Source organism: Galeopterus variegatus, unplaced genomic scaffold, assembly GCF_000696425.1.
Source record: "Galeopterus variegatus unplaced genomic scaffold, G_variegatus-3.0.2 Scaffold8857, whole genome shotgun sequence".
Classification (NCBI taxonomy): Eukaryota; Metazoa; Chordata; class Mammalia; order Dermoptera; family Cynocephalidae; genus Galeopterus; species Galeopterus variegatus.
This window is the reverse complement of record NW_007734968.1, coordinates 14,352-31,794: the sequence shown is the minus strand read 5'-3', so window position 1 is coordinate 31,794 and position 17,443 is coordinate 14,352. Positions and strand designations below refer to the sequence as shown.

At 45.2% G+C, this 17,443-nt stretch overlaps 1 protein-coding gene across 1 annotated transcript; it reads right to left on the bottom strand.

Annotated features, from left to right (window-relative positions):
• Positions 1-2,524: 2,524 nt before the first annotated feature.
• Positions 2,525-11,437, bottom strand: FAM183A (family with sequence similarity 183, member A). The gene is made up of 4 exons (XM_008593188.1): positions 11,220-11,437; positions 7,976-8,035; positions 6,927-7,030; positions 2,525-2,729 (listed from the first exon to the last, which is right to left on the bottom strand). Exons 1-4 carry the CDS (start codon positions 11,350-11,352, stop codon positions 2,619-2,621), a joined length of 408 nt encoding a protein of 135 aa, XP_008591410.1. The 5' UTR covers positions 11,353-11,437; the 3' UTR covers positions 2,525-2,618.
• Between the last annotated feature and the right edge of the window lie 6,006 nt (positions 11,438-17,443).

The following is a 17,443-nucleotide window of genomic DNA, read 5'->3' as shown; positions in this document are numbered from 1 at the left end:
AAACATCTGAAAGGACTAATGGTAAATTACTATAAATGTTCCTAATGCATTAGGCCAGAGAGGGAGAGATTATCATCAAAATTTACCAGATTATTTTTTATAATGAGGCCACAGTTACTTGGTTTGAATTATTGTAATGTCCAGTAACTGATTTGGATATTTTTTTCCTTTGGGAAGGAGACTATTTGTCAAAAGAGCATTATGTTTGCCGTTCAGATTTGGCTGATGATTTATTAAGATTCACAGCCTTTGGTTTGCTCTGGTTTTTGACATGTTTTCTGGGATCTGGGCCATACCTGAAAGGTCACCTTTACTTCCAGATCCTGCATTGCTGTAGGAACTCCGTTACTTAGAATTTCATTGAGCCACGGCATTTCTGTTAATCCAGGCCATGCTGCCCCATATCCTTGTTTCAGGCATTATTCCAAGAAAACTAGCTAGGATGTCACCAACCTGAGCCGTTGCATGTCATCTGCCTTTTCCCCTGGGGCCCTCTCAGGTGACACCCAAGGCACTGTCACTGTGGCCTTTCCTTAACCTGCTCTCCCTTACTTTTTGGTCCTTCTTTCTCCAGTGTTCAGCAGTCTTCTGAGCCCTTGGTTGAGCTTCTTTCTGCATTTTACTGGTGTCTTTATCACAGTCCAGTTTATAAGCAAGGGCAGTATCGCAGGCTGCCTCCTCTCATGGTCCCTACTACTCATAAGGCTGAGCGGAGTCAAAGGCTCTAGCACACTGCTGAATGGCAGTATTGATTTTTGCAGTCTTACAAAGACAATGGCTCTCGGCATACAGAATGGGCCACTAAGGATCTAGCTTTGTGGTAGCTGGGCACAAGTCATTAACTTTCTGGAACTCATGATCTGGGGTTTCAGTGGCAGCAAACTCCTCTTCATCTCTTTAGTTACCTCTGTGGTTTTATTTCTCCTTTTTGAGCTTCAGTGTCTGGCTCCATGACATCCTCATGACCAGTTCCTAAGTTGCTGTCCTTCCCTGCTGGCTCTTCTCTCTGTAAGGATTCCTCTGACTTCTTGCCTTTTCCCCCTTTGGCATTCCCTTCTTAGCTCTACGAGGGGCAGGTGGTATGGCATCCTGCATGTCTTCCACCCTTTCCTCAGGGAAGTGCAGTACCTCAGTGTGCAGGAAACCAGATACCTGCACATGCAGCCCCTCCAAGCTGTCTGTTCACCCTGTGGAGGTCCGTGGCCCAGGTGGCAGTGCAGAGGTGGGGCACTGCAGAGCGGAAGCTGAGGTGGCTGCAGCTCTGAGCTAGGTGCTAGCTCAGTTCGGTGAAGTTCAGGAGGAATGGTTGGTGGCATGATGGGGAAACTGGCTTTCCTGGCTCTTTCCTTTGAAGTCTCTCAATGGCACTAGATGTGGGTGTCTTTAGAGTGTTTCATTTTTCCAGAGAGGAAGTCTCCAGCTTCAAACCTAGGGTAAGAGCACAGTGTATGTACAGTGGGTACACAGGCTAGGGTTCAACCTTCCTTTTGTAGATTTTTATTGTCAGCCCCACACATCATCCCTAGCCTGTGTTTTAGTGTCCCTGAGCCCTGTGCTTGTCCCTTTTTCTCCAAGAATAAACCTCCAGCCTCCAGTGCGGAAGAGATGTTATAAACCTGGCTGCTGGTGTGTGTGTGTGTGTGTGGAGTAGGACTACCTGCAGACTCCCTACCAGTACCCATTTTCAGTTCCTGGCTTCACACCCCATTCTCAGAGTCCCGAAACCTCTGTTGAGAGTTCTGGGAGGCCTGGGCTCTCTGCTAAGAGGTATCCCATTAGGCTTGCATTTTGTGATTTCCTCCACCCTCCTCTGTCAGCTTTCTATCTTCTAAATATGTCTTCAGTTTTCTTGGTTGCTGTGTTTTCCTGCCATTCTGTTCATTGTGTTTTTTTATTTGTTTGTTTGTTTTATTCCTTTATTGGTGTCTGGGAAGGCAGAAGATATAATTATATGCACAATCTGCCATCTTTACCTAGAATTCTCACACTGGTTTATAAGGATTTGTCAACCTTAAATAAATAGCAGAGAGACCAGCTCTCCAGAATAAGGAGTTTATTCAGGAATAGCAATCTGAAATACACATGCTATGGTGAACCACAGGCATATCCAAGGGAGTTGGGGCAAAGGGAAGCTTTTAAAAGAAAAAAAGGGAGAAGTCCACATAAGCTGTTTTGAAACAAACACCATTGGTCACAGAGGCTTTTTGCAAGAGTTGGTGTTAGCTCATTGGTGGAGACAGCCATTACTAGGCAAACGTCCTTGCGCAAGTGGCTTACCTAGAATTTTTTAAATTGTTGTGGTTTTTAAACAGTCCTTGCAATAGTTCTTGTCACAGGTATATGGGCATGAGGGTCCCTCCTCATGACCCGCCAGCTGCATTCTGTTAGGGTTTGACATAAGTGACTCCACGTTGGTACTGACAACTTTCACAGACTTGAACCGACTCCATGTTGGTATTGACAACTTTCACAGACTTGAACTAGTGGACTTGGTAAGAAATGAGAAAAGTGAGACTCAGAATAGTTAAAGTCAGACTTGGGCTTTAAGGTAGTATTTATTTTTCTGGGCTGTGCACACTTTGCACATTAAATCCAGTGCTGACTCCATTGCTGGAATGCTACTTGTGGCGATCATCTTCTCCCAAGCTCCACATTTTAGCTTTGTAGAGAGTGATGTCCTTGTAGACCCTGAAGTGGTTCAGTCTTGAGTCATGGCGTTCTGGGTTGACCTGGAAAGGAGGATGAAGGATCAGAAAGAGGCCCATGGGGAAGCAGGAAGACCTGGGATTGGAATAGATGGACCTGGGCTTAAATCAGGCCCACTATCCTGAGATAACCACATAAGCTTTTCCTTGCTAACCACTGCTGTGAAATGGAGATGACCACATTTACATCAACAGAGTTTTGAGGCTGAAGGAGAATAACCTAGCAAAGTTGCTGCACTCCCTTCCCCACTGCCTACATTGGAGGCCCCACATGTGGACTCTTTCCCCCCACTAGAATGTAAGCTCCATGACGGGAGGTGCTGTATCTGTCTTAGTGTGTCCCCAGCACCTAGAACAGTATCCAGCACACAATAGGTATTCAATATATATTTACTGAGTGAAAGAATGAATTTGTTGGAGTCACACAGAGAACTGAGTAGAAGCAAGCACTCTGACACATAAGTCTTATAGAAGCTACACCGCACAATTAGCTTAAAGGATTTATTTTCAACAAATATTATCAGGAGTCATGAGGCTGACAGGTGCTCATTGAGTGTGGTGTCTCCAGTGTCCCAGTATTGAGGTTGGAGGTACTCTGCCTGTCTAGAGTGAGGTCCTGCCAGGGGCAGCAAGCCCCACATTAGGGCTGATTAAGCCTTTTCTGCTCTTAACCACATCATTCTGAAACTTCAGCTTAATTATGTTTTATGGTTGCACAATACCTGGACCTAATATTTTGGGGGGTATACTTTCTTACTATGCCACCAGCACCATCTGATGGCATTGTCCCCAGGTTTATAATGATGAACAGGCATGGCATATTTGCAGACCTTTTGCAGCTCCAGAATGATAATGGATCTAGGGACACATGGTGTCTGTGATCTGCAAGGCCTAGGAGGGTCCAAGCAGGGCTGGCCTGGCTGGGCCAGCCACACTTGTCTTTCCTGTCATGCGTGGTGTGCCTGCCACGAGATATCCTGGAGGGTCAAAGATGCAAGATTTCCACATGCGCACTTTGCGCCCAGGGATCCAGGCCTTTATTCTTTAAGAAAGTGAAGAATGGTGAGTTAAGTAATTTGTGCTCTGTAATATTTTCCTAAGTTGCTTAATTATCTAACTTGATGATTTCTATCTTCACCCAGTCTGTCTTCCTTCACAACCCTTCTTCTCCCTTGACAAATATTCTGTCCTTGTCGAAACTCTACTCAGCCTGTCCTGAATTCTTACTTTTGGACTTCTGTGTTTATCTCTGCCTTGTCCAATATTAGCAAAAATCCTGCTAAGTCACTTTAACCAGAACCTCCTCCATCTTCAATATCTGACCACTCTTGATATCTGATCAGGTTCCTCAACCTTACCATCTCCCAGAGGATGTCTGATCCCTTGGCCTGCCTTCAGCAAGAATCCTGTTAGGTCGATTTAGCCAGAATTACCCCTTACTCCTGACATTTCCTCTTAGTAATTTTCTATCCATTGCCTCCCACCTTGCTCCTTGGCTATAAATTCCCACTTGTCCATGCTATATTCAGAGTTGAGCCCATTCTCTCCCCCACTGCAAAACCTCATTGTGGTGCCTATGCCTTTAGCAATAGTCCCACCATGCCACCCCCACAACCCACACTTGAATAAAGTCTTCGTTCTGGTCTTTAACAATAATTGAATAATTGATTCATTACAGTAATTGTCATTGAATAATTTTTTCTTTAATACCCTTCTCTTACCTGCTATAAGTTAGACCCTCCTCTCTCCCTTCGAGCAGCCATCTCTTCTTTAGCTGTCTAACCATACCTCCCCCTTTGGACTCAGTCCTTCCTTGAGCAAGTGGTGGGAGCTCCCATTGGAGTCCTCTCCCTGTCTCTCAAAGTCTCTTCTCTCCAAGGCAATGCCCCATGTCTGAAGAGAAGCTGTTACAAATGAGCAGCTTATTTACTCTCCTTCTCACTGGTAGAACCTGGACTTACTGAGCCATTTATTCATATCTCCATGAAGCAGGCCTGTGCAGTTACATGCCCTGTACTGCAGTTGTATAAGGATGAGAAGCCTAGGCTCCTGCAGTAGGAGAACTACAGGGTGTGGGGAGTTCTCGGGAAGGGAGCCCACTAGAAAAGTCCTCAGTGATGGAGGCAACTGGATTAAGCCAAAGACCTGGGAGAAGCACCTGACTGGGTTCTAGATTGGACAGTGTACTCTCCTTTCTATTCTTCCTCATCTACATTTATGGAGCACTTACTATATGCTAGGCACTGTTCCAGGAAGTTTCTATACATCTCATTTAATCCTCACAACAAACCTTTAAGTTTAGAAGCTATTATTATCCCCATTTTAAGATGGATAATGGAGGCTAAGAGAGGTTAAGCATCATACAGCTAGAAAGTGGTGGAGCTGGGACTTGAACTTTGGCTCTAGAGTGTAGAGGATTCTTAAAGCAAATGTACTTCACAGGGCCTGGTTTTCCAAAGCCTTGCAGTTTCAAATATTGCCCTTGCGGAGGACAGGAAATTTTCCTCAGGCTATAAAGTCTCTGTTGTAAGATAAAGATTGTGGCACAGCAAGGTTGCTGGCTCAAAGACAGACTAGTTACTGATTGATATGTAAAGATACTGGGAAATTGCTGTAAGAAGGAATGTTTGCTAAGATCAAGCTTTTGTTGGTGGATCACTTAATTGTCTAATGGAATGTCATCTGACTTGTTTCACTGAAAATTACCAGCCTATATTGTTAAACTATAAACCCACCTATGTTCTCTTCCTATAACTTCCTGGTCTGGAAAATAAATACAGGAAGAGAACCCGAATTTGGGGTTAATTTCCCAAGGAAGGGATGCCTCTCACTTGAGGGTTCTGGGGAAGTTAACCACTTTGGGGCTTCTCACTGCTAAGAAGAAATGCGCTTTGAGTAATCCTTTGCAGCTCTGTCACCCAGGGGAAGTGGGGTGACAAATTGGTGGGAGAAAAAGCAACACCAGAGCTACCCTTTTACATTGATACACTGATGACGAGTTAAATGCCATAACAGCAGGAGGCACACAGTGCTAAAGAAGCAGAAGGGAGAAGTGCCCAACTCTGCATGGTGGGGAGTGGAGTGGCAGAAGTCCTTTATGGAAGAATTAACTCCTGAGCTGGTTCTTGAAGGGTGAGTAGGACTTTCCTAGTGAATGTGGGCTAGGGGTCAGGGGTGAGCAGAGGAACAGGAAATATAAAGACACAGGTGTGCAAGGTCTTGGTGCCTTGGAGGTAATGAAGTTCAGATACAGCTGAGGAACAGTGTCTCCAACTTCACACCATACACAAAATATACCAAATGGGTTAAAAACTAAATGTTAAAAAAAAAAAGAAGAAGAAAGAAGAGAGGAGGAGGAGGGGGAAAAGGAGGAAGAGGAAAATAACCTAAGGAGAAAAGACAGAATAGTTGTTTTGTAACTGTTGGTGTTGAAGGTTTTCCCAAGCAAGGCACAAAACCCAGAAACCATAATGAAAATGATTGGTATATTTAATGACTTAAAAATTAAAACCTCCTGGGGCTGGCCCATGGCTCACTCGGGAGAGCATGGTGCTGACAACACCAAGTCAAGGATTAAGATCCCCTTACCAGTCATCTTTAAAAAAAAAAAAAATTAAAACCTTCTGTGTGATGAAAGACATAAGGAAAGTTAAAGAACAAATGTGGTAGAAACTTCTTCAAGCCATCTGTGTTTCTTTCTTCCTTAGCAACAGAAGCCCTATATTAATTGGGGTGATAATGTGCTAAAGACTACATTTCCCAGGCTCCCTTGCAGCTAGTTGTGCCCATCTGATGAAATAAGGAGAGTACTTGTATTTTTGCTAACATTCCCTTTTTATGGATAAAGGAACAAAAGTCAGAGATGTTAAGTGACACACCCACCACCATCTTACCAATATCTGGTAGGGCAAACACAAGCAGTGTCATCAGCAACCTTTATTAAATCAACATACAGTATTTGCTATGTCCCAGACACTGTTCTAAGCATGGTATAAATACTACCTCATTTAATCCTCATAACATTCTTATGAGATAGGTACTGTTATAACTCCACTACTGAGTCATAAAAGAGCCAAGCAACTTACCCCAGGTCATACAGATGGCAAGTGGTAGCCAGAATTCAAACCCAGGCAAGTCTGGCTCCCTACTCTGTTCTCTTAGCCACCACCCACACTGCTGTTGTGCTTCCTGGCATTCAATAAGTAAAGGAGCCATGCTTACCAAGGGCTCTGAGTCCCATCCTATTTCTTGGCTTTCAGTCTGTGTCTCTGGGTATTTCTTCCTTGGTCCCTGGGCAGCATGGTGAATAAGATTCAGAAACCTGGCTGGGAGACAAAGGCAAGAGTTATGAAGGAGTCAGGCTTTGGGACCAATAAGTCTTCCTGTGCCCTCTACTCTGGCTACATTGTACCTTGGAAGCAGAGCATCCCAGCCTCAGAGGTTTGTCTAGGCCTCAAGACAGGGGTGTCCGGTCCCTCCATTCATCTTTTAACAAATGTGTGTTGAGTGCAAACTCTGCACCAGATTTCTGGGGCCTGAGGGTAGAACACTGAGCAAAACAGACATGGTCCCTGGTCCCATATCACTCAGAATGTCCTACAGTCTTCTCCACCTGATATGCTCCACCTCACCCTGTCATCACCTCCTCCAGGAGGACTTCCAAGAACTCTGCTGCCTGACTTAGGCAATTTTTTCTGTGCTGTTGCCACACCAATCATATTCCCTATTTACTTGCCTACTTACTTGTCTTTTCCTTTGTTATGTTACGAGATCCCCCCACCCAGCCCCATCATAGTGACTATCACATGGTAATAATAAAAGTATTAAAAATAACTAACATTTACTGAATACCATGTACCAGATACTGTTCTAAGCACTTGCATTATTTTGTTTAATCCTCACAGCAGCCCTAAGAAATAGTCTCAGGGAGGTTAAAAAACCTGCCTAAAGTCACACAGTTAATGAGTGGCAGAAGCAGGATTGAACGCAGTATGTCTCTACAACCTGTGCTTGTAACATCTAAATGTTTGATGAATGAATGAATGCAATGTTAAGGCCATTAGGAACATTTCTCTTGGCTTGACAGTTAATAAATTTGCATTATGGTTGAATATGTCAGTCTCTTATGAGCTTGGTTGGTTTGAGTCCAGTTTCCAGGATCAAAGCAGAGGATTCTGATGGTTGCCCCAAGAGAGATCCTGAGAGATCTCTCCAACCAGTCTGCCTCTCTGTGCTCTATCTCAGTAGTATTCTCAACCCCCAGGACTTACCATCTGCAGGTTCCTCCAGGTTATCATGCCAAGACATGGGCTTTCTGGTAATTGTGTGAACTAGAGAAAGACAGCAGCACAGGTTCACATTAAAATACTAACTCCCTTCCCTCTCTAAGACCCACCTTGGGCCAGACACCCACTTAGCACTTAACTCAGTATCTGGCACATGCCAGGTATTGGGCTGGATGCTAGGGAACAAAGTTGAATAAGGCCCTCAAGAGCCTCACAATCTAGAGTGGCACTGTCTGGTATGGTGGCCACCAACAACATGCGGCTACTTGAATTTAAATAACTAAAATTAAATACACTTAAAAATTCACTTCCGGGTCGGCCCGGTGGTGCACTGGAGAGTGCGCTGCTTGGGAGCGTGGTGGCCCTCCCACCGAGGGTTCGGATCCCATGTGGAGACCAGTTCCCGCTCACTGGCTGAGCGTGGTGCGGGCGCAACACTGAGGGTTGCGATCCCGTTACCGGTCAGTAAAAAAGACAAAAAGGAAAAAAAAAATTCACTTCTCCCATCATACCGGTCACATTTCAAGTCCTCGACAGCCACATGTAACTGATGGCTATCTTTTTGACTACAACACATATATAAATATTTTCATCATCAAAGAATGTTCTCTTGGAGAGTGCTGGTCTATAGGGAAGGCAAACATGCCAGGCAGCCAAATGAGGTTAGCCAGATAGTGATCCATACCCAGGAGGGCATGAGATGACAGAGGAGCAGAATTCACATTCTATTCATTCAGCTTGTAATTACTGGTGCACTGGAGATACGGCTGTAAACAAGATAGAGAAGCTTCCTGTACTCCCTGAGTTATCACTGTATTTGTGGTGACAGACAATAAACAAATACATAATATCAGACAAATATAAGTGTAATGGAGAACAATAAGGTAGGATAAGTGGTTAGAGAGCTGATGGTGGGCAGGGTGTGAGTGATGAATTTCTAGGGATACATTTGAGCAGAGTTCTGAATGACGTAGGGGAATGCGCTGTGTATAGACGGGAAGAATGTGAGCATGAGCTTGGTGAGTCTGAGAAACTTCAAGAAGGCCAGAGTAGCTCAAGTGGAGTGAGCTAGGTGAAGCACGGTAGGCAATGAGCAGAGGTCAGTAGAAACCCGTGGTCTCCAAACCCCTACCGGTAAAAAAGCCTTTTGAGAATATACCCCTATTATAGGTGTATTTATACAGTTTCTATGTACTATTGTCACGATATTAGCAAAACATAATTTCTTTCTTTGTAGCTAAAACTAAACATAAACACAAGTTTGATGGAGTTTGGATGTGTTGTACTCCCAGAACTCATGTGGAAATCTGATCCCCAATGTGGAGTTTGAGGCACTGGGTGGATCCCTCATGAATGGATTAATGCTCTCCCTGGGGGAGGTGGGATAGTGAGTGAGATCTTGCTCTATTAGTTCCCACCAGAGCTGGTTGTTTAGAAGACCCTGGCACCTCCTCTCTTTCTCTCTCTTGCTTCCTCTTGCCATGTGATCTGCTTGTACCCGCCGCTGCCTGCTCTTTTCCTCCATGAGCAGAAGCAGCCAGAGGCCCACACCAGATGCAGCTGTCCCTGAATCATGAGCCAAATAAACCTCTGTTCTTTATAAATTAGCCAGTCTCAGGTGTTCTGTTATAGCAACAGAAAACGGACTAATATAAAGTTCTAATATATTCTGACTGTACCCCAATGGATCATATTAATCACTTGCTCAAGGGATGTGAGCTGGAAGATAATACTTTTTCTAGAAAGCCTCAATGTTGCCTGAAGGGATTATTTAAATTGTTGGAATGAACCAAGTTTAAACAGAATTGGACATTAATTTGTTTTCCTGAAATTAGTGGCCAGCAGCTCCAGAAGAAAACCAGGTTAGATATAAGCAAAATGAAGACATTACTTTTTCTTTATACAGCCAGGCTACAGTGGAGCATAGTTAATTGGACACAGAAGTTGGGGGAGAAGTTCAGGAAGAAGGAACGATGTCTATGTAGGTAAAGTGGTGGGAAGTGGCATGATGTATTAGGAAATCCATTTATTTAGAAATGGCGGGAGAGAAAGGAGTGTGTGTGGGAGCCTTTAGCAGTGGTTGGTGCAGAGTAAGCACTACAACACTTACTAAAGGGACACAAGTGAGGTGGCAGAGGGGAGTATGGGATGAAGCTGAGTAGGAACCAGAGCCAGATCCAAAGGGGCCTTATATGCTGATTGATTTAAACTTTAGCCCAGAAGTTGTGGGGGCCACTGAAGGATTTTACGAAGGGACTGACATGATCAAATTGATCTTTTAGCATAGCTGTAGATAGCAGGGAGGTAGGGATGGGTCGTAGGGGCCAGATGGGAGGGAAAGAGAGTAGTTGGGAGCTCATCGGACCAATCTGAGTGGGAGTGACTGGGGCTCTGTGGAGGCGGGAGTGAGGATGGAGAGAGAGGCAGATTCAGGAACTGTCTAGAGGGTGGAATTAAGTGAGTAGAGGTGTAGATGCCCCACATCCATGATGGAGTCTTTCACTGTGGCAGAAACATGAGAAGGGTCAGGAGAGAAACGCTGTGGAATAAATAAGACTTGCGACTACTTAAGCGTGTACAGTGAATGGTTGTGGTGCCTTGTGTAGGAGCAGAGGGTGGGGAGGAGGTTCCAGGATGAGCCCAGTTTTCCAGCTGGTGAGTTTGAGGTTCCTATGGGTTGTCCAGGGAAGGCAGCTGAGAGGTGGTTGGGCAGGTGGGTCTGGAGCTCTATTTGAGGCCCAGTGGCATTTGGGGGCAGCTGATGTTACAGGATCAGATGAAACCACCCAAGCAGTATGCACAGTGAGAACAGTGGAGGATAGGACCGTTTTATCAGGGGAGCCCTACGGGCCTGGAGTCTACTACTCTGGAACCTTCCAAAGGTCTAAGACAATACTAAAAGCCTGAAAAAAAATCCTTTAGCCTATTAAAAACAAACCAAAACACAAACAGAAACAAAACACAAAACCCTGCAAAATATATTTCAAAAGCAAAATTGTGAAAAGCTGTTCCCTGTTCCTCCTTTTTTTTTTTTTTTTTTTTAGGACGAAAATATTTAAACGCGATGAGGATGCATTCACATCCTAATACATCTGATGCCACGTGGGGCGAGGCCCCTTCAAAAGTCATCGTCCCTGAAGTCTCCGAGAGGGGGCGGGGTGTCGGAGGAGGAGTCCCCTTCACCCCGCCCCGCGCCCCGCACCCCCAGGACTCCGCCCCGGGCCCTCACCTTTGCGCAGCGGGTTCACGTGGTACTGCGTGTAGAGCTTCTGGGTTCGTAGCTCTCTGAGGTACAGTTCCCGCAAGATCTGGTTCTGATGGACCTCATCTGGGATCACCTTCTCCCTCTGGCGTCCCGCCATGGCCTTGGTCCTGCTCGGTCCGGTCCAGCTCCCTCTCCGCACTCTCCCCCAGGTTGCCTGGTCCCGCGCCTACTGCCGTTTCTAAGCAACGGCGTCCCAAGCTGTCTCCAGGCAACGGCGTCCCTGTCTTACTACTCCTCCTGGGTCAGCGCTCTCTCGGGCCCGCCCATTCCCGTGGTTCGATCCGTTCTCCCTGCTCCCACCCCTCAAGGGCCCCCTTCCAGCGTTCGACTCACCTGCCCTAGCTTCTCAGGACCCAGCCGGGTTACTAGAGCTGTCCCTGGATACCATCAAGTGGCAGAGCCAGGAGGTAATGAACTTATGACTGAACATCGCCTTGCCCAATCATTTCCTTAAAAAGATTTTGAAAAGTGTCAGAAACTTCTCCCGCTTTCAAGCAGGTGCCAGAATCCAAACCCTCTGTGTCTGTTTTACAAAAAAACGGAAGTTTCATATCTGAGAAAACATTCTGGCCAATGAGATGATATAGGCAGAACAACTCTTTCCTAATCAAAGTAACTCGATGACTTCGTATTTATTTAATTTTAATTTTTAATGGTGGTAAAATACACATAGTATAAAACTTACCATTTTAGCCATTTTTAAGTAGCAGTTCAGTAGGGTTAAGTATATTCACACTGTGCGAAACCAGTCTCCAAAACCTTTTCACGCTCATTAAACGACCTTCCATTTCTCCCTCCCTCCCATCCCCTGGCAACCACCGTTTTACCTTCTGTTTCTATGAATTTGACTCCTATTTATAATATAGTTTATTTTGAGAGGACTTAAAGTAGACCCAGCATAGAGAAAGAGGCCACCCCTGGTTTTAGTAAGTACCTAACACTGTCTCTACAACTTGTGCTCTTCTCCACTATGTACTTAATTCATTCGTTTATGGGACACTGTGTTCCAGGATGTGTTTAGGGTTGGGAGACACAGTGTTGAACATGTTAGCTGTGTGGACATTACTGCGGTTTCCTGAGTCCAGCAAGCTATTTCATAATTCCTTGTTTTAGCTCCTGCAGCTCCTGCTCCTTGGCCTGGAAGGCTCTTTCCCCCGTGTCTGTCTGGAGAACACCTATCCTTTGTTTACAATGAGCTCACATGTAATCTTTCAAAAAACTTTCTAGACTCTGTATCCCCCTGCCCTATTTTTCTTTGTGCCATGCTCTACCCCGAATCTATAGTTACTTTAATAGTAAATTTAATACTACATTTATTTGTTCATATCTAAGTTACTTGTGAACAAGAAATATATCTGATCCACTTCTGCATTCGCGGTACCCGGCACAGGATGGGCAGATGAGTGTTTGGTAAATGTTTGCTGGTTGACCGGATGTCTGACCAGTTGGCACTGTGATTTTTTTCTGCTTAAATTGGAACATAAACCCTTACATCATTCCTAAACACAAGCAGATTTCATCATATGCTGGCTGAGCTAGATAACTACCTTTATTACTTGTCATTGTAAGCCATGTGATGGAGTTTGGATGTATTGTTCCCACCGAAACTCACGTGGAAATCTGGTCCTCAATGTGGCAGTGCTGGAAGCTGTTTGAGCCATAGGGGCGGATCCCTCATGAATGGATTCATGCTCTCCCTGGGGGAGGGGGGATTAATGAGTGAGTTCTTGCTCTATTAGTTACTGCGAGAGCTGGTTGTTTAAAGAGACTCCAGCAACTCCTCTCTCTTTTGCTTGCTCTCTTGCTTCCTCTCGCCATGTGATCTGCTCGTACCCACTGGCTACCTGACACTTTCTGCCATGAGTAGAAGCAGCCTGAGGCCCGTGCCAGATGCAGCTGTCCCAGAATCGTAAGCCAAATAAACCTCTTTTCCTTATAAATTACCCAGTCTCAGGTAATTCTGTTATAGCAACACAAAATAGACTAATACACCATGTCTGGGTCCCTTTTCCTAGCAAGCCTCAAATAGCCTTCTGAAGTCTTCACTATCTTCCTAAGGCTGAGAAGAAAATGAACCATCACTCTGCTAAGAAGCCACATTGTTAACTTGGGACAATTAGCAAGATCATATTCTAATTTTTGTAATAAGTCCTGACATCTGGTAGGGAAGAGTTTCTTAAGAGTCTTGGCTATTCTTGGTTCTTTGCATTTCCATATAAATTATGATGAGTTTGTCAAGTTCCCAAAAAGTACCTGCTGGGATTTTGATTGATGTTGTATTGGATCTATATATTAGTTTGAGGAGAGCACTTTTTAAAAAAACTATTATCTGTTCATCTGATGGCATCATCTGGGTAGGATCTGGACAAGTGCCTGCCTTCCAGGCTTTGCTACATTTCACATTCTGGGGGAGAAGCAGCTGACTGAGAGAGACTCAACCTTCAGAACTTTGATGAGAACACAGTGGAGACGCCTCCCACTTCTGCAGGAGACATTTCTCAAGGGCAGAAAGTCCCTGGCAAGATTCTGGAATTCTAGGATGAAGACAAATGGAGTCTGGGTGAAGCTAGACCAAAACCCCCCAAAACCCTCAAAACCAAGCTTGAGTCCCCATCTGCCTATAGCAGTGGCCTTGTGTCCTTTGTGTGAGTTCTCTGGGGTCATCCTTTCCTGCACTCACTTTAATCTGGGGCAGATCAACAGGACTTACACTCCTAGAGGACAGATTAGATGCTTCCCACTCCTGGCTCTCTTGTTTTTCTGTCACTGGTATTGCAGTTGGTCCTGTCGTTACACAAGTTCCATGGAGAAGCCAGTTCCCAATGTAGAGGCTCACACAGTCTGGCTAATCAGGTAGGAGAGGAAAGAACAGACTGTCCACAAAAAGAAAATTGTTTAAGGGGTCTCTGGCATCTGAAGAGGACTAACAAGATGGGGCTGAAGGCAAACTATGGATAGTAGTAAGATAACTAGGATCTGGTCATGAAAAAGGGGTCCTGTAACTAACCGTGGTGACAATCCAGGCTGAACGCTGTCCACCAGGTCAGGCTGCTGGGAATTCATAGTCCTGGCAATTGTGAGCTGCACTGGAACTATCTCAGAAGGAGGGAAACCATCTCTCCAGGATGAGATTTGTGAATCACCAGGTCTGGTTGGGGGTGGCTGGAGAGTTGGTGCAGAGAAGGGGGCTAGAAAGAAGGGCTAGGAGGAGGGGTAGGGGCAAAGACGGAGGAGTAACAGGAAAGAGGAGCAAGGCAGACAGGGAGGTAAATGGGTGGCCTGGAAGGAAAAGAGGAAGAGCTGGGCAGGGAGATCCTTAAGGTAGGGTAGTGGGAGGAGATGTTGTTAGTCAGGGGAGGGAAACTGGTAGCACGGAAAACCGACAGAGATTCAAGGTGCTGGAGAGTAGGCTGAGGTCTGACAGAGTGAGGAAACAGGGAAGGAAGGCAGGTGGGATGGCGGGAGTGGGAAGGAGCAGAAAGACATGGAGGCTGGGGTTGACAGGGGCAATCCGAGCTAGTTTTCTTGTCATGTTTTCAAATGGTAGCTCTAGTTACTCATCTTGTCCGAGCGAGTCAAAGTGAGTAACTGAGCACGTGCCCAGAACTACTGCAGCAGTTATCTCACGCATCACCCCACATCACCCCACGACTGAATGCCCAGCGTGGAGCGTACTGACCCTCCCTTCTGTCCAGCGAGGAGGCCCCCAGTTCCCCAACCAAGGAAATGGTCCAGGTTTAAGAGTGATCGAGTGATCATGGGAAGCAGCAAAGAGAAGAACTGACCCTCCCTTCTGTCCAGCGAGGAGGCCCCCAGTTCCCCAACCAAGGAAATGGTCCAGCCTCTAGGTTTAAGAGTGATTGAGTGATCATGGGAAGTAGCAAAGAGAATGGGGTCGTGATATTTCTCCCCTGTTCTTGGGATGACATGTAGTTTTGCACCTCAGTAGGCAAAGATCGATTAAAGCGCTAGCATGGAGTTAGGGGGTTGCAGCCTAGGAGAGCAGTTCTGAAGCAGGAATTGGGAAAATGGGAAGAAGCCAGTGCCCCAGTCTATTTAATTTACTACATTTTCCAAAGCCCCGTCACATTATTTGTATCACTGCATGAATGTGAGGTAATCAGAGAAGAGGTGCTTTGTCCATGTTACTAATGAAGAGCACACTGAAGCTCAGAGGGCGTCATAGGCAGGCAGTAGGTGACAAAGCAGGTGGGACTAGAACTTGGGCCAAAAGGAGGGGACCTGTAGGAGGGAGCACAAAATGGCACAAAGCACTGACAAGCAGCGTGACCCTCTCTCATGTAGGGGTGCATCAGAGAAGACCCTTACTTTTTGTAGATGACCTCTTGGTCCCTATGGTCCCTCGGTTTGTGGCCTGACTCTTCACTAGAACCAGAGACATGGTCAAAGCTGGTAGGGTGACTGCCCACTCCTGAGAGCCTGATAACCAGATCTGACCTTTCCCGCTCACTGCCTGAGATGCCCAACACCGTGTCAGATGGAGGTGGCTACTGCACCCACTGCTGTTCTTTTGTCTGATGCAGCAACTCTCTCTACTTAACACATCTGCTTTCTTTGATCACCATCCAAGTCATATGCCACTTTGGTCCCCTATTCTCAACTCTACCCTTATCACCATAATATTCTGATTTTTCTCCCTTGACCCAACAACATGTTCCTCCCATAATTTACAGAACTTTCATTGTGCTCTCTGGAGCTCTAGCTACATGATTAGCTGTTTCCTTGTCTTCTTCTTCATTGACGGTTCCTTGCATCTCCTGGCTTTAACTGTAACCTGGACTTCCCTTGAGGACATTGCTTTTCTTGTATCTCAAGCAGACACTACTCATTGTCTCCAACTCTGAAGTATCTCAGGGTGGGGATGTGTTGTACAGATGTTCCTTGCTCCTTCTAATTCCTTTCAAACCATTATTCCTCTCTTCTTATTAGAAAATCTCTTGCTCCTTAGAAGTATATGCTACCCACTTCATTCCCTTGGCACCTCCAGATCTCCTGTCTACTTTTTTTCTATGAAACTTTGACAGTTGTCTCAAAGTCTTATTCTTGAGTCTATCACCCTGAGTGACTTCAATGTCCATTTAGATGACCTGATTCAATGCTCTGGCCTCTCCTTTTCCTGACTTCTTTATCACTAAAGTCCACCACCTATATTCCACTTTGGCCACCTCTGGCCATATCTGGTCTTTTCATTACCCAAGAATTATCCCCCTTCTGAAATCAGTTACTCAGACATCCTGTTCTCTGATCACTGCCTCCTGTCCTTACAGTATAATCATTCAATTGCTCCCACGAGGTCCTGCCACCCACTGACCCTTTCTTTCTGCTTGTCTATGAACTCTGATTCTCCTGCTGCCTTTACTTACTTCAGATTCCATAATTTCATAATTCCAGTGACTTTCTTACTAACATTCTATATTCTCTTGCTGTATTAACTTTTAATTGTAATTTCCTGGGGTGAAAACCCAACCTGGTTGATTCCAGCTGTTTGACTTCCCTGTGTTGCTGAATGCTGCTGGGGGGAGAAAATGTCATACAACTGGAAGATTGATGCTAAATTAACAGCCTAACCTCAACTCTATGCTTTATACTAAATGATACCCACAATGCAGGCATGCCTTGTTTCAATGCACTTTGCTTTATTGTGCTTCACAGATATTGTGTTTTTTATGAATTGAAGGTTTGTGACAACCCCACAGCAGGCAAGTCTGTCGGTGTCTTTTTTCCAACAGCGTGTGCTCACTTCATGTCTCTGTGTCATATTTGGTAAATCCCACAATATTTTAACCTTTTTCATTTTTATTATATCTGTTATGGTGATCTGCAATCAGTGATCTTTGATGTAACTATTGTAATTTTGGGGCATCATGAACCACAACCATGTAAGGTGGTGAACTTAATTGATAAATGTGTGTGTCCTGACTTCTTTACCAACCAGCTGTTCCCCTGTCTCTCTCCTTCTCCTCAGGCCTCTCTAGTCCCTGAGACACAACAATATTGAAATAAGGCCAATTAATAACCTCTAAGTTATTCAAATGACTGGCCTCTAGGTGTTCAAGTGAAAGGAAGAGTTCCATGTCTCTCCCTATAAATCAAAAGCTAGAAATGATCAAGCTTAGTGAGGAAGGCATGTCAAGAAGCAAGACAGGCCAAAAGCTAGTCCTCTTGTG

Excerpts from the sequence above, each read along its gene's own strand:
- FAM183A (XM_008593188.1), bottom strand. The coding sequence starts at position 11,352 with ATGGCGGGACGCCAGAGGGAGAAGGTGATCCCAGATGAGGTCCATCAG. Across the intron at positions 8,036-11,219 it reads CGTGAACCCGCTGCGCAAAG|TTCACACAATTACCAGAAAG; the intron begins GTGAGGGCCCGG and ends GTCTTTCTCTAG. Across the intron at positions 2,730-6,926 it reads GATGGGACTCAGAGCCCTTG|GTCAACCCAGAACGCCATGA; the intron begins GTAAGCATGGCT and ends CCTCCTTTCCAG.